The sequence below is a fragment of the Sus scrofa genome, chromosome 14 (assembly GCF_054392235.1).
Source record: "Sus scrofa isolate SSC_HxYL_T2T_F1_AM1 chromosome 14, Sscrofa_HxYL_maternal_Yorkshire_Landrace_v2.0, whole genome shotgun sequence".
NCBI lineage: Eukaryota > Metazoa > Chordata > Mammalia > Artiodactyla > Suidae > Sus > Sus scrofa.
The window spans coordinates 98,107,415-98,130,664 of record NC_139396.1 but is presented as its reverse complement, the minus strand read 5'-3'; the positions used below and the strand labels follow the sequence as shown (position 1 = coordinate 98,130,664).

Below are 23,250 nucleotides of genomic sequence, written 5' to 3'. Positions count from 1 at the left end.
GGTGGGGAGTCTGGGGCGTGGGACGTGGGCAAAGGGTGGGGGCGAGGGCCTGGGCTGGGCGCCTGCGCAAACGCCTGGGCGCTGGTGTGATCGAGCTCACGTAGCGAGGGTTGCAGTTGCCTCCTCCCTAGCGCTGCCGTCGCGGCCTAGAGGTTATAAAAGGGCTAACTGGCTCCCTCTGCTGCCCAGTCAAGCCACCAGCGGGCTTAGAGAAGGGAGCCGGCTTGACTGAAGGCGGTCGAGGACTGGAGAACGCGCAGCCCTCCCCTGCCACTTCTCAGGTGAGACGCTTCTCCGACCTTGGAGAATGAGGATGAAGTCCTTGGGTAGTCGTTGGCTACTGAGGCTGAAGTTCTTGGGCAGCCGCGGCCCTTCTCGGATGGCTCTGGGGGGTCTGGTCCCTGCCCTCTCTGGTGGGATGGCTCGGGGGCAGGGGTTCCCTGGTTTACTACCGCAGTACCTTCTCCTCTGTACCTTCCCCAGGTCCAGCGCCCCGCGCCTCCTGGTTGCCCCAGAGGCCCTTCCGCCCTCCTCGGTGCTCCCCTTCCCACCTCCTCCCAGATTGGCGTCCCCGACTGTTGGGGCTGCGGCAGCCTCTGTCTCCGCCCCGGGAACCAGTACTTTCTTGAATATTCCTTCCCGAGGAGGGGTAACCCTGTTGATTTTCCCGAGCTCCACTCTTACCTGGTCCTCGCTTGCAAAGCTGACGGGTACGCGACGGTTTTCGGCCTCCAAATCAGCAGATGGTTAGCATGTGGCAGTGGAGAACTGATTTTAAAGCTTAGAGCTCACGCCGAAGCACTCGGGCGTTTTTACCCCGCGGAAGAGTTGTCGGATCTAGGAAGCGGACATACCCGGGGAAGTTCAGGCTCATCTGTTGCGCGCAGCGGTGCAGCCCGAGCAGCTAGACGTAGCCCCGGGCGGCGAGTTTCGGGCGGCTGGGTAGGGAAGTCGGCTGTCAGATTCTCAGTCAACCGGGAAGCTAGTCTTCTTCCTTCCTTCTGCCACATAAAAATTTTAAAGGTACATGAGCTTCTCTCCCTCCCCACCCCCCTCTGCTCTTTCACAGCAGAATCTGATGCTTTTAAAAGTCCATCAGGAAATCGAATTCTGTGTTTGTGCGAGAACTTTGAGTTAAGCGAATGGCCCCCAGATGTATGTTTTAAGGGGGAGGAAGAGTGGTATCATAAGTATGAGACTATTTCTCCTCAATCATCGAATGTATTAAATACAGTTCAGTTTTTAGACACTGACGTTTTTGGCGTTCCGACAGAGTGGAGAAGATTCTTGGAATTTTGCACTGTTTGCTTTAAGGGACGAAGAACCTAGATTTCCTTTTAGGAATTGATCTAAAAGGCCAACGAGGCTTGCCAGTTTCAACTTAACTGTTTCTTGTTTCTCTAAGAGCTGTGGCTCTTGGACTTTCCCTTGGAATGCACTCTGAAGGGATGAAATAGTCACTTCTGAGTGGGGGAAGGGAAAAGACGTGGCAGCAGTGTACTTTCATCAACTTTAGGCTCTTTTTTTTTTGATACAGGTTTTGGGAAGAAAGTATTTCCCCTTTTAGATTTAGATGTAGCTTATGAATGAGGCTAGTCTTTACCTAAAATAATAAGAAATATACTGTCCTTGTAGCTGGAACATTGGAATCTAATATATAAAACATTTTAAAGGGATTTTTCTCATCAAGTATCTATGAAAAAAATGGATACCTTAGGCAGGAAATATTTTAGCTGAAAGTCAATAACCTTGAGTATGTTTTGCCTTGATTTAAAATTTGAGTAGACATTCAGTGATTTTTGTTTAACTTTGACTTTTAGCCTGTGAATATAATTTCTAAATCTTAACTGTGAACTTCACATTTTACCTTTTCTTTCTGTGAGAAGTGTAGGTTTTGTCACTTACCTTTAAAAGTCATGTCAGTTTTGGTTTTGGAACATTATGCCTTCAGTCCCTTGGTAGCTGATAGCTGATGCCAAATGCTTCTTTGAGATTGAACTTAGTTACTAGGGAAAGGACTGCTTTGTGTCTTTAGGTGAATAATGCTATTTGATGTCTTTAAATGAGTTGTATTTTGAGGTACTGAAAGCCAGGGACTTTGGTAGGCAGATAATGGTGTTGACCATTTTGTATCTTGGAAACATGTAGTGAAAAAAACAGATGAAAGGCATTCCCTTTCAGTGCAGCAGGTTAAGAATCCAGTGTTATCACTGCAGTGGCTAAGGTTGCTGCTGTGGCATGGGTTCAGTCCCTGGCCCGGGAACTTCCACATATCATGGGTGTGGCCAAAAAACAGATTGAAAAAAATATGCAACACTTAATTACTGCAGAAAAATTTAGACAGTGTAAAATTCTACTAAAAAAATAAAGCATTAGGAAGTTCCCGTTGCGGCTCAGCTGTAATGAGCCCAACTAGTATCCATGAGGATGCAGGTTTGATCCCTAGCCTCACTCAGTGGGTTAAGTATTCGGCATTGCTGTGAGCTGTAGTGTAGGATGTGGATAAGGCTCAGATCCCCAGCTGCTGTGGCTGTGGTGTAGGCTGTCAGCTACAGCTCTGATTCAGCCCCTAGCCTGGGAACTTCCATATGCCTCAGGTGGTACCGTAAGAGGCAAAAAAAAAAAAAAAAAAAAAAAGAGAGAATTCATCTTACCAGGGTAGTCCAGGTTGTTACAAGCGAATCTTGGCTTTTTGGTAAGGAGATGTTGACCTTTTCTAATACTGCAGAGGGGGTTGTGTACTGACAAGTATCTTTCACAGGGCAAATATATTCAAGCTCTTTTTTTTTTTTGCTTTTTAGGGCCACACCTGAGGCATATGGAAGTTCTCAGGCTAGTGGTTGAATTGGAGATACAGCTGCCAGCGTGCAGCACAGCCACAGCAATGTGGGATCCAAGCCTCATCTTCGACCTACACCATATAGCTCGTGGCAACGCTGGATCCCTAACCCACTGAGCAAGGCCAGGGATCGAACCTGCCTCCTCATGGATACTAGTCAGATTTGTTTCCGCTGCACCATGATGAGAACTCCTTAAGCTCCTCTTTTATTCCAGAGATGCAGCCATAAAGCTTGTGAGCCTTCACTTCTGTAGAAGTAATGCCTTATTTTACTTAGTAGTTATCAACTGGCATATACTTACATCGCTTAAATTTGAAAAGTGCCCCTGTGAGATTCATAGTAGCAATTCTAAACCTATTTTGAGGTCATGAGGTCCGCGGAGAATCTGAAAGAAGGGGTGGACCCTGGGTGACTAAATTCTATGCAAGTACACACATATGTGTAGAATTTTAGTCATCAGTTACAGATACTCTCTCCCTCCAAAAGTGCATCTTTAAACTAAAACCCTAACCCTATGAGAACTAAAAAATAAAAGAGATACAGAGTTAATCTTTAAGGGCATATAGGTATCTTGATGCAGGATTTCTTGAGTATTTTTTGAAAGTTGGTCTGAGCTTGTAAGTCTGACTGGATTTGATTGTGTAGATGACCCAAATAAACTTTTGCTAAAAAGGGGTTTAACAAAAGTTTATAAGATAGTTGGAGAATTGTTGAATTACTAAATTGCCTAGGTAATCATATATCATATTGGCCTCCCCTGACCCCCCTATATATTGTAACATATCTTTGGTTCAAGTGGAAAATACTTGAAGGTAAAGAAAAATAAATTGCATAAGCCCTTGGCATTATGCTTTATTGCTTTTCTTACAGGGAGATCCCGAATCTTGTAATTACATCATAATGGTGCATGTGTGTGTAATAAATGAATATATTAGAAAAAAGCCAAATAAAGTGTGTATATTTGTGAAACTAGTTAAATCTTCATTCACATTTCTACTCAATGAAATTTATTTGTATGAATTTAAGCTATCCTCTCATTAGCTTTCCTCTAGCCAAATATTGTGCCTCAATAAAAACTAAAGAAACTCAAAGGACTTCATTAAGATTACACCAGCACTTGAACTTAATATGATGACAAATATTCCTTTTCCTAATCTTGCTTTGGATGGTCAGTATGACTATTGGTATATTTTGTTTTGCTTTGGCAAAAAATGCAGTATAGAGATTTATTCTTCTTACATAATTGTCATAAGTGAATGAGTATTTCTTGGACTTCTTCCCCATCCTGCTTAGTGTTTTATGTAAATGTGTCCATGTTTTGGTTTACATGTTTTTCATTTGAATAGTGATGTTATAATATATCAAATTAATATCCTTACCCTTTCTCTCTTGTTGGACATTTGAACTGTTGCTCCATTATATGTGTGAGGAAAAGGCTGTAATTTAGTGGTTTATTTTATCCAGTTGTTTAGCTATGGCAAACTTTAACCAGTTTTCTTTCTCTCTGTATTATTATTATTTTTTTTTTGGCTTCTCCCATGGCATGTGAAAGTTCCTGGGCCAGGGATTGAACCTGAGACACAGCAGGGACCCAAGCCACTGCAGTGACAACACTGAACACTGGATCCCCAAGGCTGGTAGCCTAGTGGCTTAGGATCTGGCATTGTTACTGCTGTGACAAGGATTTTTTGTTTTGTTTTGTTTTGGCCACACCTGGGGCATGTAGAAGTTCCCAGGCCAGTGATGAAACCCACATCACAGCAGCAGTCCAAGCTGCTGCAGTGACATTGCTGGATCCTTAACCTGCTGCACCATAAGATAACTTCCTACTGTGTTTGAATTTTTGAAAAATCTTAAGTAATGGTATTATTTGTTAACAGTAATCACAGCTACTAAGTGGCAGTGTTTTATAAGTAAATAACACACTAATGTAAGACATAAAGGATGATTACTAATAAAGTAATTGGTGTATTGTAACTGCTTTATTGAGGTATACTTGGTGCATAGTAAACTGCACATATTTGCAGTGTACAGTTAGTAAATTTTGACAAAAGTGTACACCTATGAGATTGTAGACACAGTCAAGATAAGGAACATATTCAACAACTTCAAGAGTTTCCTCTTGACCCTTCATAGTCCCTCCCTCCTGCTCCTTTCCTGTCCTTTCCTCATCTCTGGGTAACCATTGATCTTTTTCTGACAGATTTATTTGGGGAGTTCCCAGGTGGCCTAGTGGTTAAGGATTTGGTATTGTCACTGCTGTGGCTCAGGCTCAGTCTCATCTCAGGGACAACTGCATACCATGGGCACAGCCAAAAAAATATTTGTTTATATTTTCTAGAGTTCTCTGTAAATGGAACATGCAGTATGTACTTTTTTTGTGGGTATCTGACTTCTTACACTCGGCATAATTATTTTGAAATTTATCCATACTGTTATATCCTCATTCCTTTTTATTGTTAAGTAGCATTATATTTTATGGATATACTACAAAAATTTTTTTGGTCTATTTACTAGTTGGTGGACATTTGGGTTATTTTCAGCTTTTAACTATTATAAATAAAGCTGTAATGAGCATTCACACATAATCCTTTGGAGGGATGTATACTTTCTTTTCTCTTGCATAAATATTTAGGAGTGGAATAGCTACATATGTGATAGGGAAATATTTTTACCAGAGTGTGGCTTGTGTTCATTCTTTTAACAGTGCGTTTCAAAGAGCAAGAACTGTCTCTACTCATGGACAGAATGTTTATTCAGAAAGTCTGAAAGGTTGTTCAAAAAAGCTCTAGATCTAATAAGTGAATTCAGCAAGGTTGAAGGACAGAAGATCTATTTCTGTATAATAACAATGAATACGTGGAACTTAAAAGTACCATCTCAATAGCACCCAAACCCATGAAATATTTAGTATTAACTTTACAAAATATGTGCAGGATTTGTATAATGAAAATTATAAGACAGTGATAAGAGAAACTAGAGAAGACCTAAACAAATGATGAAATATACCATATTCATGGATTGGAAGACTCAATATCATTGAGATATCCTTTTGTCCCAAACTGACCTATAACTTTAATGCAGTTCCATTTCAAATGCCAGCAGGATTTCTTACAGAAACCGACAAGCTTATTCTAAGATTGATATGGAAAATGAACTAGAAAAGGCAAAATAATTTTGAAAAAGAGCAAAAAAGTTGTAAAACTCACTGCTGATTTCAACTTACTGTATAGCTGCAGTACTTAAGACAATGTGGTACTGGAGAAAAAAGAGAAGATACACAAAACAGTTTGTTTTTGACAAAGATATTAAGGCAATTCAATACAGAAAGTATAATCCAGAATAGTTGGATGCTGAAAAAATCTCTTATTTGGGTACCTTATATGCTAAATCAGGCACTGGGCAGCCCCTTGCCCAGGAATTTATGTAAGTGTTGGGACAAATGACACAAATGCACCAAGGGGAGTTCTATTGTGGCTCAGTGGCTAATGAACCCGATTAGTATCCATGAGGATGTGGGTTCGACCCCTGGCCTTGCTCGGTGGGTTAAGGATCCAGCATTGTCGTGGGCTGTGGTATAGGTCGCAGACAAGGCTCGGATCCCACATTGCTGTGGCTGTGGTGTAGGCCAGCAGCTGTAGCTCCAATTCAACCCCTAGCCTGGGAACCTCCATATGCTGTGGGTTTGGCCCTAAAACGACAAAACAAACAAACATAAAACAAATGCACCAATGGATTTGAAATGTTAAATAAAGCTTACTCATACAGTCAACTGCAAAAGGATTCCTCAAGGACAGGGTTTAGGTTTAATCCAGAATGAAGCAAAATGAAGCAGGGTGGTTGGGTTTAATTTTTATTGTGACTAGAAGGATAAACCCATGTGCTAGTTCCCATGTGTAAGATTTACATGGTTTTAACTTCCAACTGATACCAAAGGAGGGAATGGCTTGCTTTTTTTATTGACTTACTCAGATCTGGGGCAAAAGGGAGAGGAAAGTGGGGCTTTAAGAGAGTCATCACTCAAACATCAAAATAGAATATTTTTTGGCTTTTTTTTTTTTTTTTTTTTTTCTTTTGGGCTGCATCTGTAGCATGTGGAAGTTCCCAGGCTAGGGGTCTAATCAGAGCTACAGTTGCTGGCCTATGCCACAGCTACAGCAACTCAGGATCAGAGCCTCGTCTGCAACCTTCACCACAGCTCACTGCAAGATCCTCGAACCACTGAGCAAGGCCAGGGATCAAACCCGCATCCTCATGGATACCAGTTGGATTCGTTTCCACTATGCCACAACGGGAACTCCCTAGAATATTTTTCTTTTTTACAGCCTTAATGCAAAAAGACCTCACACTTTATCCAAAAACTAGTTTGAAATGGTTCATAGACCCCGAGATAAGACCTAAAGCTAGAAAATAACTTAAAGAAAATATAAGACAAAATCTTCTTGATCTTGGGTTAGGCAGAGATTTCTTAAGTTACCAAAATATTGAACACCAAAAGCATAATCCATAAATTAATAAATTGGTAAATTCAACTTCATCAAAATTAAGAACTAGTATTTGAAATAGTGTTATGAGAGTGAAAAGACAAGTCACAGACTGGGACTAAATATTCCCCTATCACATATCTGACAAAAGCCTTCCATCCAGAGTATGTAAAGAACTCACAAAATTCAATAGTAAGTAAACAACCTAATCAAAATATCGACAAAAGATTTAAATAGTAACTTTACTAAAGAAGATATATGGACAGCAAATAAACATACCAAAGGATATTAAACATCAGTAGTAACTGCAGAATTGCAAATTAAGTCCACAATGAGATATCAATACATACTTCGTGAAACAATTAAGACATTAAGAAAAATGAAGGAAAAAAATAGCTATACCAAATGTTGATGAGAATGTAAAGCAATTGGAGCTTTCATCCACTGCTGATGGCAGTACAACTGGTTTGGCAGTTCTTTATAGAGGTAAACATGTTTACCATACAACCTAGAATTCCTACTCCTAGATTTACCTAGTGAAATGAGAATTTATGTTGATTTCTTTTTTAAAAACATTTTTTTGAAATATAATTTACATTACCAAACAATTTAACTCTTAAGGTGTACAATTCAGTGGCTTTAAATACATGCTGAAAGTTTTGCAAGTGTCACAACAATCAATTTTAGAACTTTTTTATCACTCCAAAAAGAAACCCCAGTTTCATCAGCAGTTACTCTCCACTCTCCCGGCCTTAGGCAACCACTAATGAGTTTTTTTCATTTAGCATAATGTTTTTGAGGTTCATATGTGTTGTAGCGTGTATCAGTACTTCATTTCTCTTTATGGCCAAATAGTATTCCATTGTATGGATATATCCATATTTTGTTTATTCATTCATCATTTGATGGACATATGGGTCTCCACCTTTTCAGCTGTTTTTGACAATGCTGCTGTGAACATTCATGTGTGAGTATTTCTGTAGGTGTGTGCTTTCATTTTTTTGGGTATAGACCCAGGAGTGGAATTGTTGGGTCATATGGTAGGTATCTCTATGTTTGATTTTTTTAGGAACTGAAAAACTGTTTTCCAGAGTAGCTACGCCATTTTACGTTCCCATCAGCAATGTATGAGTGTTCCAATTTCCTCACATCTCTGTCAACACTTGTTATTTTCTTTTTTACTACAACTGTCCTAGGGGCTGTGAAGTGGTATTTGATTTGCATTTCCATAATGACTAATGATGTGTTGTGTTTGTTCATATAATTATTGGCCATTTGTATTTTCTTTGGAGAAATGTCTCCAAATCCTTGTCCCATTTAAAAACTGGATCATCTTTATTATGGAGTTGTAAGAGTTCTGTATATATTCTAAACTTGTGTTAGAACTATAACTTACATATTTTCCCCATACTATGGGTTGTCTTTTCACTCTCTTGAAGAACAAGTTTTAAATTTGATAAAGTCCAATTTAATTTTTTCTTTGGCTTCTTGTGCTTTAGATGTCATATCTGAGAAACTATTCCCTAGGTGTTATGTCTAAATGCCTAATCAAGGTTTTTTTCCTAAGAGGATTATAGTTTTAAATTTAAAAATAATCTTTGATCCATTATGAGTTAATTTTAGGGTCACTTTAAAGTTTTTTAAAGTTTATTCCCAGGTATTTAATATATTTGGTGCTGTTGCAAATGAGATACTTTTAAAATTTCTACCTGTGATTGGTTCTTAATTTGTATAAAAATGTCCTTGTCTAAGGGGAATGCTGCTTTTTTTCTAAATGATTATTTTTCAAGTAGTATAACTTGCTTTAAAAATTCAGTCTTTAATGAAGTTTCATCAAATTCTGCTTTTGGAATAGTGTGGTATACCTCACATTCCTTATTTAAGCTTAAAAAATCTAAAATGTATATTGTGCAGACTTTTATTTCCCACTTGTATCTTAGGGTGGCAAAGACAATAAAGTTGTCTTATCAGGACTTCCTGTGTAAATCAAAGAGTTGTAATTTGTTTTGGAGCAGAAGGGATTGCCAACTAGTAGAGCATTTGCATTTTGCTAATTTTTTAAAAAAATTTTATTATAGTTAATTTACAGTGTTCTCTTAATTTCTGCTGTTCAGAAAAGTGACGCAGGTATCTATTGATACATTATTTTTCTCATATTACCTTCTATTGTGTTATATCACTAGTGTTTGGATATAGTGCCCTGATAGAGCAGGACCTTGCATTTTGCTAATTCTAGCAATTCAGTTTGTCCCTTTAGTGCTCCTTTGACTTTGTTTTTTAGCTCTTATTTGTTTATTTATCAAAATACAAATTTTCTATTGAAATGTTTATTAAAATGCAGAAGTTGAATGAAGAGAATTGACTGAGGTCCCAACTCTCATTTTTTAGTTCTTTTAATTATTGTATAAAGTTTTAAAGTTTTTACATATATGTCCAAGTATATCTTTAAACGTAGAAATCAGGCTTTAAAACTTACCCATGTATAGTGTAAGCAGTCTCCAAGTTAGAAAACAAACTTAGTTTTAAGAGTTTGTCTCTGGGAGTTCCTGTCGTGGCTCACTGGTTAACGAATCTGACTAGGAATCATGAGGTTGTGGGTTCGATCCCTGACCTTGCTCAGTGGGTTAAGGATCCAGTGTTGCTATGAGCTGTGGTGTGGGTTGCAGACGATGCTCGGATCTGGCGTTGCTGTGGCTCTGGCATAGGCCGGTGGCTACAGCCCTGATTAGACCCCTAGTCTGGGAACCTCCATATGCTGCGGGAGCGGCTCAAGAAAAGGGAAAAAGACAAAAAAAAAAAAAAAAGTTTGTCTCTAAAGGATTGCTGCTTTTTATATTACTGCTTTTTAAAAATCTTCTAATACTTACTGATATTCCTGTTATGAAATACACAGTTTCATTAATATAACAAGTTTATACAACCCAGAGAAGATACTGCAAATTCTTAAAAGGAGAAATATAGACTGTGTTGATATGTGTGTGGTAATACCAGCATTTATCAGCAACAAGGAAAGTATGAATAATTTAATGTTCACTTTTTCTCCTTCTTCCCTTCCCCTTCCACTGCCTCTATCCACTTTCTTCTCCCACTCAAATTTCTAAATTATATAGACTCTGCGTCTGTTTGCCAGTAAACTGGGTTACTTGGTCCTTCTCACTGCCTTAACCTAGAATTGAGGTTGCCTTGGCTTCCCACAATTCTCCAAGTCTCTTCTTTTTCTATGTCCCTTGAGATACCCTTGGCAACAAATCTAGCTATTCTTGAGTTCTTGCTCCACATCAAGAAGTAACATTTCTTGGAGTTCCCTTTGTGGCTCAGTGGTTAACGAATCCGACTAGGAACCATGAGGTTGCGGATTTGATCCCTGGCCTCGCTCAGTGGGTTAAGGATCTGGCATTGCCTTGAGCCGTGGTGTAGGTTGCAGACGAGGCTTGGATCCCAAGTTGCTGTGGCTCTGGTGTAGGCCGGCATCTACAGTTCCCATTAGACCCCTAGCTTGGGAACCTCCATATGCTGCAGGAGCAGCCCTAGAAAAGGCAAAAAGACAAAAAAAAAAAAAAAAAAAAAAAAAAAAGGAAGTACCATTTCTTAAGTGTCTCCTGTGTGTCATTATTGTCCAAGGCACTTTCATCTGAGGTATTGCTGATTTTTTATTACTGGCTGGTGGTCAAGTGTTTGATCTCATATTTGGTCTCATATTTGAGACCTTACCCTTTTGCTTATTCTTCTACCTGTTAAAGGGATCACCAAATGAAAGTGGATATTATTGATGAATTTTGCTAAATTGTGGGCTCTTGGTATCACTCATGGAAAAGTTTTTCCTCTTCTGGGAATAGGAATCCTGACCTTAGAGCCTATATTGGGAAATATATGCATTGCTAACTAAAAGTGTTTGAAATAGTTGAAAGGTATAGCATACGGTTTAAAGTACATAGTTTAAAAGTCAGTGAAGAATGGTACCAATTTAATTATAAATAAGATTCATTTCTTTCTCAAACCTTCCCCTCAGCCTACATTTATTTTTAAAATGTTTCTGGTTTAAGGGAGCTTGACTTTCCTAGTTGAAACAAACTTTAAATATTGATTTTTAACTTCAGTTGTGAACCCAATTTAAATCTTTTTTTAAAAATCCTGTAAAGGAGTTCCCGTCGCGGCGGCGCAGTGGTTAATGAATCCGACAAGGAACCATGAGGTTGCTGGTTCGGTCCCTGCCCTTGCTAAGTGGGTTAACGATCCGGCGTTGCCGTGAGCTGTGGTGTAGGTTGCAGACACGGCTCGGATCCCGAGTTGCTGTGGCTTTGGTGTAGGCCAGTGGCTACAGCTCTGATTCGACCCCTAGCCTGGGAACCTCCATATGCCGCGGGAGCGGCCCAAAGAAAAGGCAAAAAGACAGAAAAAAAAAAAGAATCCTGTAAAATCCCATGCGTTCTTAAACCTTATATCTCAGATACAGAAGTACCATTTATTGGATCTCTAAAATTAAAAACATTTAAAAGGTTGGGAGTTCCCTTAGTGGCACTGTGGGTTAAGGATCTCGCATTGTCATGGCTGTGGCTTGGGTCTAATCCCTGGCCCTGGAACTTCCCCATGCTGCAGGCATGGCCAGAAAACAAAAACAAAATAAAAGGTCATTGAAAAATATTGCTTTCTGGTGCAGGGGAATAGAGAGAGGTAAATATATGAGAGTTATTTACCTTGTTATTTAGTTTGCCTATAAAAATATTAACTAAAGGGTTGATTAGAGAAACTATAAATTAGGACCCTGGGTTAAACAGAGACCCAACTCATACTAGTCCAGATGGAATTCATTTTAGTATTGTGGGGCTAGGTAGTTGTCTTAACAGAAGTCAGGAGTGTGATTACGTTTTAAGAATAACTGGAACATCAGAATGTTTTCTTGTGTCTCTTGTCTTCCTCTCTGCATACCTGCTTCATTTAAAAATCTTTCCAGATAAGCTTCATTCACTTTTTGACCTGTATATGCCAAAACTTGCTCCCTAACTTCTCCTGAGCTGTATTTATGAAATAGTTCAGGCGTTCAAAGAGTGCCTGCCACTTCTTGGTTTCATTTTCAAGTTTTCTAGCAAAGAACTTTGAACTTGTTTGGGAAGAAGTATCATGCTATATAACATGGCTGCTAAAACTACTAGGATGAATGAAAGGCAGAGTGGGGCAGTAAAAAAAAGTGGAAGGAGGCAGTTTCCAGAAGAAAGAGTAGGAGCCGTTGAGGTGCCAATAGGGAAAAACATGCTTTTGAAATAATCTTATCTTCAGCTAATTCCTAAGAGGGGAAAACTCTGAACTTAGGAAGAACCTCCAAAAGGCAGCTTATGTAGCACTTTTAGTTAGGGCAATAACTTGATTTAAAGCTTCTTTCCAGTCAAATCCCCAACTGCTGTTCAACTGGAATGATGCCAACGGCTGGGTCTCCTGCTGAATTACAAACAATTGTGGGGAGAGGCTAGTATGATTTCTGAGTTTTTGATAGAAAAGTTGGTCATACCATTAAAGCACTTCTCCATCAGACTGTAAGTATGTACTAGAGATGCAGCTCACTTTCTATGGGAAGTATGACTGGAATTCATGGAGTTAAGTGAAAACAAATGGCAGTTTGCAGAGGGATTATAGGGAAGAACAGAAATATAACTAATTCTCTTAGTAATTACTCTTGGTTATTTTGGAAAATCCATTCTGCTTATATGGCAGTGATACGCCGTCTTGATGCATATACCACATTGCAGTGGCCTGAACTAGAAGCCTAAATGTGTGTTGGTCTTTTGCACAGAAAAACTGTCAAAAAGATTAAAGTCTAACACAGATGTCAGAAAAACCAACAGTTGAATATGGAATTTGTATGAGGAAAAATAAACTTAAAGCTGGAGCCTTCCAAAAGAAGGTTTGGAACAGTTGTCAAAGGTGTGGAGAGACTGACTGTTAGAAGGACCCCTGTGGAAAATTTTTCGTGTCTGAGAAAGTTTAGATTAGGATATCAAGCATTCTTTAGTCTGTCTTAATAATTTTGAATGATTTGTCTGGGAAGGACAAACTTTTCTTACTATTTTTAATAAAATCCTAATGTCTTTTGGGATGCTTCACTCTTAGTTGCTTATAATGATTTGCTTGGCAAACTGCTAACTGAATGAAGGTGGTTAATGAATGGAAGTGAGACATCATAAGTAAAGAAACCATTATGTTTTAAAAACCTGTGATTGATGAAGTTATGCCTGCCTATTAACATGTCACTTAAAGTCTATGAAAGGATGTGAATGAGACATACTATTAAAACAGAGTAGAGGAACCATTCCCTAGAGTAATTGGAAATTCAGTGGCATTTTTTCAGAAAATAAGTCAAAGTCAAATGTATTTTAAAGGCAGGGAACCCCTTTTGTGTGATTTCAAGGGGTGTTTGTATCCAGTGGTTCTCAAAGTGTGATCCTCAGAGTAGCAGCAGCAGCAGCATCACCACTTGAGAACTTGCATATATTATCTAAGTCCCTTGATCTTTAGCTGATCTTATACAGCTAAAGTTTAGAACCACTGCTATACAGGGCTATCCACATTTTTATTAATTACCTTAGGTTGGCACAGTAATTTGGAGTAATGCTATATAGGGCTGAACTATACTACAAAGCAACAGTCATCAAAACCGTATAGTACTGGCACAAAGACAGAAATATAGGTCAATGGAACAGGATAGAAAGCCCAGAATTTGGAGTTCCCGTCGTGGCGCAGTGGTTAACGAATCCGACTAGGAACCATGAGGTTGCGGGTTCGGTCCCTGCCCTTGCTCAGTGGGTTAAGGATCTGGCGTTGCCGTGAGCTGTGGTGCAGGTTGCAGATGTGGCTCGGATCCTGAGTTGCTGTGGCTCTGGAGTAGGCCGGTGGCTACAGCTCCGATTCGACCCCTAGCCTGGGAACCTCCATATGCCGCGGGAGCGGCCCAAGAAATAGCAAAAAGACAAAAAAAAAAAAAAAAAAAGCCCAGAATTCAACCCACACACCTACAGCCAACTCATCTATGACAAAGGAGGCAAGAATATACAATGGAGAAAAGACAGCCTGTTCATTAAGTGGTGCTGGGAAAACTGGACAGCCACATGTAAAAGAATGAAAGTAGAACACTCCCTAATAGCATACACAAAAACTCAAAATGGATTAAAGACCTAGATGTAAGACCAGATACTATAAACCTCTTAGAGGAAAACATAGGCCAAACACTCTGACATAAATGACAGCAACATCTTCTCAGGTCCACCTCTTAGAGTATTGACAATAAAAACAAAAATAAACAAATGGGACTTAATTAAACTTAAAAGTTTCTTCACAGCAAAGGAAACCCTAAACAAAATGATAACCCACAGAATGGGAGAAAAATCTTTGCAAATGAATCGACTAACAAGGGATTAACCTCCAAAATTTACGAACACCTCCTGCCGCGCTCAATACCAAAAAAAACAAACAATCCCATCAAAAAATGGGCAGAAGATCTAAACAGACAGGTCTCCAAAGAAGACATATGGATGGCCAAAAAACACATGAAAAGATGTTCAACATCACTCATCATTAGAGAAATGCAAATCAAAACCACTCTGAGATACCACCTTACACCAGCCAGAATGGCCGTCATCAAAAAGTCTGCAAACAATAAGTGCTGGAGAGGGTGTGGAGAAAAAGGAACCTTATTACACTGTTGGTGGGATTGTAAATTGGTGCAACCACTGTGGAAAACAATTTGGAGATTCCTCAGAAAACTAGAAATAGAACTACCATTTGATCCAGCAATCCCATTTGAGAGAAAACCATGACTTGCAAAGACACGTGTACTCGTGTTCATTGCAGCACTATGTACAATAGCCAAGACGTGGAAACAATCTAAGTGTCCATCAACAGAGGAGTGGATCAAGAAGATGTAGTACATATACACAGTGGAATATTACTCAGTCATTTAAAAGGAACGAAATAACAGCATTTTTAGCAACACGGATGGACCTAGAAATAATCATGCTAAGTGAAGTCAGCCAGACAATGAGACACCAACATCAAATGCTTTCATTGACATGTGGAATCTGAAAAAAGGACACAATGAACTTCTTTGCAGAACAGATACTGACTCACAGATTTTGAAAAACTAATGGTTTCCAAAGGAGACAGTTTGCGGGGGGAGGGGGGTGATGTGCTGGGGGTGTGGGGTGGAAATCCTATAAAAATTGTATAAAATTGGATTGTGATTATCATTGTAAAACTATAAATGTAATAAATTCATTGAGTAATAGAAAAACAAATAAGCTTAATCTTTGAAGCAGAGAGAAAAATTTAGAGGTTTATAGAGTTAGAAAATGATGTTCAGCGTGTATAGTATTTGCTAGCTACTTTATGGTGTTAGAGTATGGTTAACCATATCATTAAAGGCTAATGGTGCCATAACATGAAAGTTGATGTTTTAGATTTATTATTTTGTACAGAGTTAGTTTTTTTCTCATTGTAAAAGTAAATACACCCTAAGACATCTGGAAAATACAAAGAAATAGAAAAAAAATCACCTGATGTTTTCTCCAGGGACAAGTACATTTTGGTGAATTTCTTTTTGCATATTTTCTTGCATAGTTATGATCATACTTTGATGTTAATTTCTTCTTTGTTTTGATTTGTACTTATTTATAACTTTCTCTCAGAATGTAACAGAAACTTAATCTTATTCAGTACAGATTCCACCATAGTCAAGATATTAATTTTTTAAGACAGCATTTTTGAAAAGTTTTTGCTTCACAGTGAAATTAAGAGGTGGTACAGACATTTCCCCTGTACTCCCTGTCCCTGCACATGAATAGCACCCTACTGAAGTGGCATACTTGTTATAATTAATGAATCTATACTGACATTTCATAATTGTCTAAAGTCCATAGTTTAACATTACCCCTTAACTCTTGGTGTTATTCTTTGAGTTCGTACACATGTATAATGATATGTATTTGTCATTTTGATATCGTAGAGTATTTTCACTGCTCTAAAAATTCTCTGTGCTCCATGTATTCATCCCTTCGTCCTCCCCACCAACCTCTGATCTTTTTACGCTCTTCATAGTTTTGCCTCTTCCAGAACATTATATAGTTGGAATCATGCAGCATATAGCCTCTTCAGGTTGACTTCTTTCACTTAGTAATACATATTTAAGATTTTCCCACGTCTTTTCATGGTTTGACAGCTCATTTTTTTTTTTAACATTGAATAATAATCTATCGTCTGGATGTATAACGGTTTATTTAAAAGATGTCTTGGTTGCTTCTAAGTTTTGGCCATTTTAAATAAAACTGCTATAAATATTTGTATGCAGGTTTTTTAGTGGACATAAATTTTCAACTCCTTTGGGTAAATGGTAAGGAGCATGACTGCTATATCATCTGATAAGAGCATATTTAATTTTTACTTATTTATTTATTTGGCTGTGCCCATGGCATATGGAAGTTCCCAGGCCAGGGATTTAACCTGCAACGTAGCAACCACCCAAGCCACTGCAGTGACAACATCGGATTCTTAACCTGCTGCAACAGGGGAACTCCATGATTTTTTAAGGTTAAAAAGACTGTCCAACTATCTTCTAAGGTGGCTAGACCATTTTGCATTTCCACCAGCAATGAATGAGAGTTGATGTTAATTTTTAAGTCTTGTTTTTCATTTAAATTCACAAGTAAAGAATATTTTCATTTTAAGTTTCTTGACATATAGCACCATAATTTGATATTTTATTGTTAATTTGTTAATTTTGTCTAATTGTTCGATAGGCAAAAACCACCTAACGTATTTCATTTTTTGTGTCCTTGACTACTAATGATTGAGTTTTTGTTTTGGTTTTGGTTTAGTTAACTATACTTCCTCTTTTGTAGTTTTATGTGTTCTTAATCCATGTATCTACTAATGTCTTAGTGGTTTTCTTATTGATTTTTATGAGTTCCTTAAATGAGGATCTATATTCTTTAAGTTTTCTAGCTTTTAGTTTATAGTTTTTTAAAAACTACATATAAACTTAAATTATTTTGTGTATTTAATTCCATCTGGCTTTTGATAGATTATTTGTCCTTTTTTTTTTTTTTTTTTTTGCTTTTTTAGGGCTGCACCCACAGCATATGGAGGTTCCCGGGCTAGGGGTCTAATCAGACCAACAGCTGCCAGTTTAAGCCACAGCCACAGCCACATCAACACCAGATCTGAGCAGGTCTGGTACCTATACCACAGCTCATGGCAACGCCGGATCCTTAACCCACTGAGGGAGGCCAGAGATTGAACTTGCAACCTTGTGGTTCCTAGTCGGATTCATTTCTGCTGCGCCACAATGGGAACTCCCGGTTATTTTTCTTACCTTTTTTTTGGTCTTTTTAGGACTGCACCTACAGCATATGGGAGTTCCCAAGTTTGGAGTTGAATTGGAGCTGTAGCTGCCGGCCTACACCACAGCCACAGCAATACCAGATCCGAGCCATAACTGTGACCTACATCACAGCTTACAGCAATGCCAGATCCTTAACCCACTGAGTGAGGCCAGGGATTGAATCCACATCCTCATGGATACTAGCTGGGTTCGATACCACTGAACCATCATGGGAACTCCTTATTATCATTTTTAAGTTCAAAAATTCTTTCCTTTCAGAGATCCAATAACTTTTGTTGTTTTATTTTTTGTTGATTATAACTCTTATTTATTTACCTTTTTTTTCTTATTTTTATTTATTTATTTATTTGCTTTTTAGAGCTGCACCTGAGGCATATGGAGGTTCCCAGGCTAGGGGTCCAGTCGGAGCCACAGCTGCCGGTCTACGCCATAGCCACAGCAATGCCAGATCTGAGCCTCGTCTGTGACCTACACCACAGGTCAGGGCAATGCTGGATCCTTAACCCACTGAGGGAGGCCAGGGATTGAACCCGCAACCACATGGTTCCTAGTCAGATTCATTTCTGCTGCACTACCATGAGAACTCCATAACCCTTTTTTTTTTTTTTTTTTTTTTTTGGTCTTTTTGCCATTTCTTGGGCCGCTCCTGCGGCATGTGGAGGTTCTCAGGCTCGGGTCGAATCAGAGCTGTAGCCACCGGCCTACGCCAGAGCCACAGCAACGCAGGATCCAAGCTGCATCTGTGACCCACACCACAGCTCATGGCAATGCCGGATCGTTCACCCACTGAGCAAGGGCAGGGATCGAACCGGCAACCTCATGTCGGATTCGTTAACCACTGCGCCACGATGGGAACTCCTCCATAACTCTTTATTCCATCTAGAGTAAAGGCTTTCGTTTTTGTGATGGTTCTTGATTCATTGTGAGGTTTAAGGATATTTGAAAGATGACAGAAACTTTAGTGACAAAATATATTTTAGTAGTGAAAATGGATAACCTCTTATCTAACAAATCTAAACTTTCTCATCAGTTAAATGGTAGACAACATTTCTGCTTCGCCTTCTGTTAGTACAGCAAAAGCATTTGTATTTGCTGGAAATAACATTTATTTATAAAGAAAATTATGGCATAAATCTGTCTAAACAATGAGAAAATTCTAGACTGTTCAGACAGCCTAGGATTTTGAAAAAGCCTTGTGCCTTGGCAGGAGCCCAGGAGAGGAAGTGTTGGCATCTGCTACATTCTAGAAGCCTTCCCAAAAAGTTACTGTAGAGCAGCCAAGAGAACAGTGTATTTCACTACTGTGTGGTTCTGGAAGGATCTGAAAGTTTGCAGAAAACTTGAGGGAGGAGACTTAGGAGTACTTCCAGAATGTCCGTGTGTGTGTGTGTGTGTGTGTGTGTGTGTGTGTGTGTGTGTGTGTGTGTGTGTGTGTGTGTGTGTAAGTGTAATAGGGAGTTTTCCAGTGTGGACTTGAACCTGTTTGTTTTAGGTGAAGTCACTTGGGAAGAATCAGAGGTGCCTTTACAAAGAGCAATAAGGTGACAAGTCAGAGTAACCAGTGGGTGCCTGTTATTAGGGCATACAGTACTGCAGTGGTAACTCATTCTCCTATAAGATGTTAAAGGGGAAGGACTTAAAGTTGATTTGTATGGTGGAGAAGGAGCAAGAGAAGAGGGCTAACAGGGCATTGGGGAAAGCAGGGTAAAATCTTTCTGCTGGTTAGTTGATAATCTGCGTCTCCCATAAAGAATCTGTTTCAGAAAAGACAGTACTATGTGAGACAATTAGAAAACACAGAAGGGCTTTGCTGCCAGGTTTTCGTTTTTTTTTTTTTTTTTTTTTTTAAGCCACAGCTATGTACTGGGCTAAGGATTTTTTTTTTTTCTTTTTACATAAAACACTGTAAAAACTCAAAATTGGGTCCTTTCAGAGAAAGCGATAGCTTAAATGGACAGGGCTATTTATTCTTTTTTTTAGTCTATGCAACTTTTCTTTTTAATTGAAATGGAATTGATTTACAGCATTGTGTTAATTTCTGCTGTATAGCAAAGTGATTTAGTTACACATCTATATGCACTCATTCTTAAATATTCTTTTCCATTATGGTGTATCATAAGACATTGAATATAGTTCTCTGTGCTATATATATAGGATCTTGAGTTTTGTATAACTTTTAAAAAATAAAACAGCTTTATTGAGAAGTAGTTTATAAACCATACTATTCACCCACTTACTGTTTACAATTGAATGGCTTTTAGTATTTTCACAGTGTTTTTCGACCATCAATCACCTCTGTCAATCCTAGAATAATATTTTCATTACCCCCAAATCTACAACTTCTTTTTTTTTTTTTGTCTTTTTAGGGCCACACCCAAGGCATGGGAAAGTTCCCAGGCTAGGGGTTGAATTGGAGCTACAGCTGTTGGCCTACACCACAGCCAGAGCAACATGAGATCAGAGCTGCGTCTACAGCCTACACCACAGCTCACAGCAATGTCAGATCCTCAACCCACTGAGTGGGGCCAGGAATCGAACCAACATCCTCATGGAAACTAGTTGGATTCATTTCCACTAAGCCATGACAGGAACTCCTGCAAATCTACAACTTTTAACTGAACTTATTATAAAATTTAAAGCTATGTAGGGAAGAGTTGGAACAAGCTAAGAATTTAGAGGATTAATCAATCAGAAAGCTCTGAAACATTCTTCCCCTTTAAACATATACTGATGTTTTAGAATGCATTTTGGTAATATTTAAATATACTTTTTTTTTTTTTTTTTTTTTTTTTGTCTTTTGGGGGCCGCACCAGTGGCATATGGAGGTTCCCAGGCTAGGGGTCGAATTGGGATCCGAGCTGCGTCTGTGACCTATGCCACAGCTCACCGCAACACCAGATCCTTAACCCACTGAGCAAGGCCAGGGATCGAACCTGCAACCTCATGATTCCTAGTCGGATTCGTTTCCACTGCGCCATGACGGGAACTCCTTAAATAGTTTAATGAAGTGTATTTTTACAAGTCAGTTTATAAGAATTAACAACAGTTCCATGGGCAGTCCTGGGGTCTGACTTAACATTTTGCTCATAGGATAAATAGGAACTCTTCTTATCCTTTTTTTTTTTTTTAATAATGGCTGTATTTCTCTTGTAGGTGTGTGAACCTGTAAAATTAAGCCTTTGAAGATGATCTGGTGTATTTTAGTTGCAGGGATTCTACTTCCCCAGTCCTTGGCCCATCCAGGGTTTTTTACTTCAATTGGTAAGTCTTAATATTTTTTGTTGTTTTCACTTTAAAATTTTTCCACTTTTTTAGTGTTTTTAAATCATTAAAAACAAATACCATTGTAATCCCAGAGACCAAAACTTCGCCTCAGTCCCCACCCCTGTAAAAATCTCTCCCTTTTTTAAATTCAATTTTTTCTTTAAATTAGTTTTTTTCTAATTACAAAAGCAATACATTTTCAGGTTAGGAACTTACGAAAATTTAGAAAAGCATACCAAAGAAAATTCTCTGGTAATGATTCCACCCAGCAAATCACTTAGTGTATATATTGTCTTTTATATTTTCCTGTATGGTTACTTCTCTGACTTAAGAGATGTTTTCCTTTATCTTGTTGACCAGTTTTACCCTTAGGTGATTGTAACACTATCTAAAACATAAACCTATCTATTTATGACACCTAATTTTAGGATGTAAAATGTTTTCTCTCATCCTCCTATGAATACTTCAGTTGTAAGGTATACTTTTTTTAGTGTAGTCTTTGTGTATTGAATAAACATTTAATTCTAATTAGTTTCAAAATCAGAAAATAGAGAAGAAGAAACATTGATCCTCGGAAAGTAGTATTTTGAAATTTAAAAATAAAATTTTAGATGAAAAGACAATTTATTATTACAGGCCAAAGCTTACAGAACTAAGGAATTGGAATTGGAACACATAATTAGAAACTTTTTTGGCTCCTTTTTATTTATCTGGTTTTAAAAGGAGGAAAAAAAAAGAATCCCCTCTCCAGCATATCTGATTCATGCCAGTTAAGTCTTCTCATAGCATGAAACATTCTCAGTCATTCTTAAATTATTCTAAAATACTGTTTTGGCCACTATGGGTATTTGATCACTTTCTTGCCTTTTCCTTCTCCTAGGTCAGATGACTGATTTGATCCATACTGAAAAAGATCTGGTGACTTCCCTGAAAGATTATATTAAGGCAGAAGAGGACAAATTAGAACAAATAAAAAAGTAAGCGAAGTGTTTTACTTACTATGACTCTGACTCCACCTGGATGTTTTCTTTCTAGAGTTAAAAACATTCTTCCAGTGGAAATGAAAGCCCTCCGGTTGAAATGGCTAAAATAGGATTACAGAAAACAAGAGTTAGGCCTGGGATAAGACTTCACTTGGAAGAATATGGATTGAGATAAGGATATAAATGGGTATGGGTCATTGTCTGACAGTTTTTTAAAATGTTTTCTAATATCTTCTTCCTCCTCTAACCTCCCTATTTAAACCACCTTCTGAAGCAATTTTCCGATTGTTTATCCTTTACTCCTGTGGTTCAATGCTAGAGATCACAGTGATAAGTAGAGTTAGTATTTAATTGATGCAGTTCTTCCTCAGATGCTCATTTCTTTTTAATTGGCTCAGGTTCATAGTTAATCCTGACTTGAGAATTCTTCTCCTTTGTTTGAGTAGCTAAGTATTCAATTTTTTCTTTTTTTTCTGTTTTGCTGTGAGTTTGATTTAAATGAACTTGGAACTGAATTTGGATTGGGTGGATTTGTATTTCATAATAATCAGTCATTTGGCTTTAAGGGTGTGAGGGAAATGAAGTTTCAGACTCTTATTAGAGGTATTAGATCTAGAGGCATTAGAATTTTTACTAAGATAGGTTACATTTACTGAAACCATTTGGAAGAAACAAAACTAAAACAGGAAGTGTTGTAGTTATATTTTAATTCTGCCAAGCTAGATTTTATCCATGAAAGAATCTTGCTTTTTAAAAAACCTTTGTCTTTTTACTTGTAAAAATTTTTAGATAAAGTTTTAACTCAAAACCTCTAATATCTTTTTTTTTTTTGAGTGCTTTACTAAATGTTATTCTTCGTTATTAAGTGTGCATATACTCCATTTGTGTCTTACATTTTTAGATGGGCGGAGAAGTTAGATCGATTAACTAGCACAGCAACAAAAGACCCAGAAGGATTTGTTGGACACCCTGTAAATGCATTCAAGTTAATGAAACGTCTGAACACTGAGTGGAGTGAGTTGGAGAATCTGGTCCTTAAGGATATGTCAGATGGTAAGACTAATGAGTCCTCAAAATTAAGGCGTTTTTGCTACCACCTGTAGAAATGCCAAAAGAAGCAGTAATTTGGTTCCCAGAATACTAAGTGTTCAGTCTTGTTTCTGAATTATTGCTAGGATGTGTTTGATTTGGCTAGAGTTAATTTAGCCTAGATCCTGAATTCTTCTTCTTCTTTTTTTTTTGGCTGTACCCACGGCATTTGGATGTTCCCGGGCCAGGAATTGAATCTGAGCTGT

At 38.3% G+C, this 23,250-nt stretch overlaps 2 protein-coding genes across 29 annotated transcripts in view; one reads left to right on the top strand and one right to left on the bottom strand.

The window, feature by feature from the left end:
• Positions 1-966, bottom strand: part of NUDT13 (nudix hydrolase 13) — a 39,967-nt gene extending 39,001 nt beyond the window's left edge. For 21 of the 22 annotated variants that reach the window (XR_014828112.1, XR_014828113.1, XR_002338955.2 and 18 more), the window contains exon 1: positions 685-966. The gene's annotated coding sequence lies outside the window, so the exon portion shown is untranslated. The remainder of the gene's footprint in view (positions 1-684) is intronic. The other variant, XM_021074328.2, reaches the window with a different exon arrangement.
• Positions 188-23,250, top strand: part of P4HA1 (prolyl 4-hydroxylase subunit alpha 1) — a 93,548-nt gene continuing 70,485 nt past the window's right edge. For 3 of the 7 annotated variants that reach the window (XR_014825455.1, XM_084992494.1, XM_084992493.1), the window contains exons 1-5: positions 188-281; positions 484-1,023; positions 20,862-20,969; positions 21,853-21,949; positions 22,857-23,008. Coding sequence is in view for 5 of the 7 variants with exons in the window: in XM_084992494.1 (XP_084848620.1) it covers positions 20,894-20,969; positions 21,853-21,949; positions 22,857-23,008 (325 nt within the window). In the remaining 2 variants the exon portion in view is untranslated. 7 annotated transcript variants of the gene reach the window in all.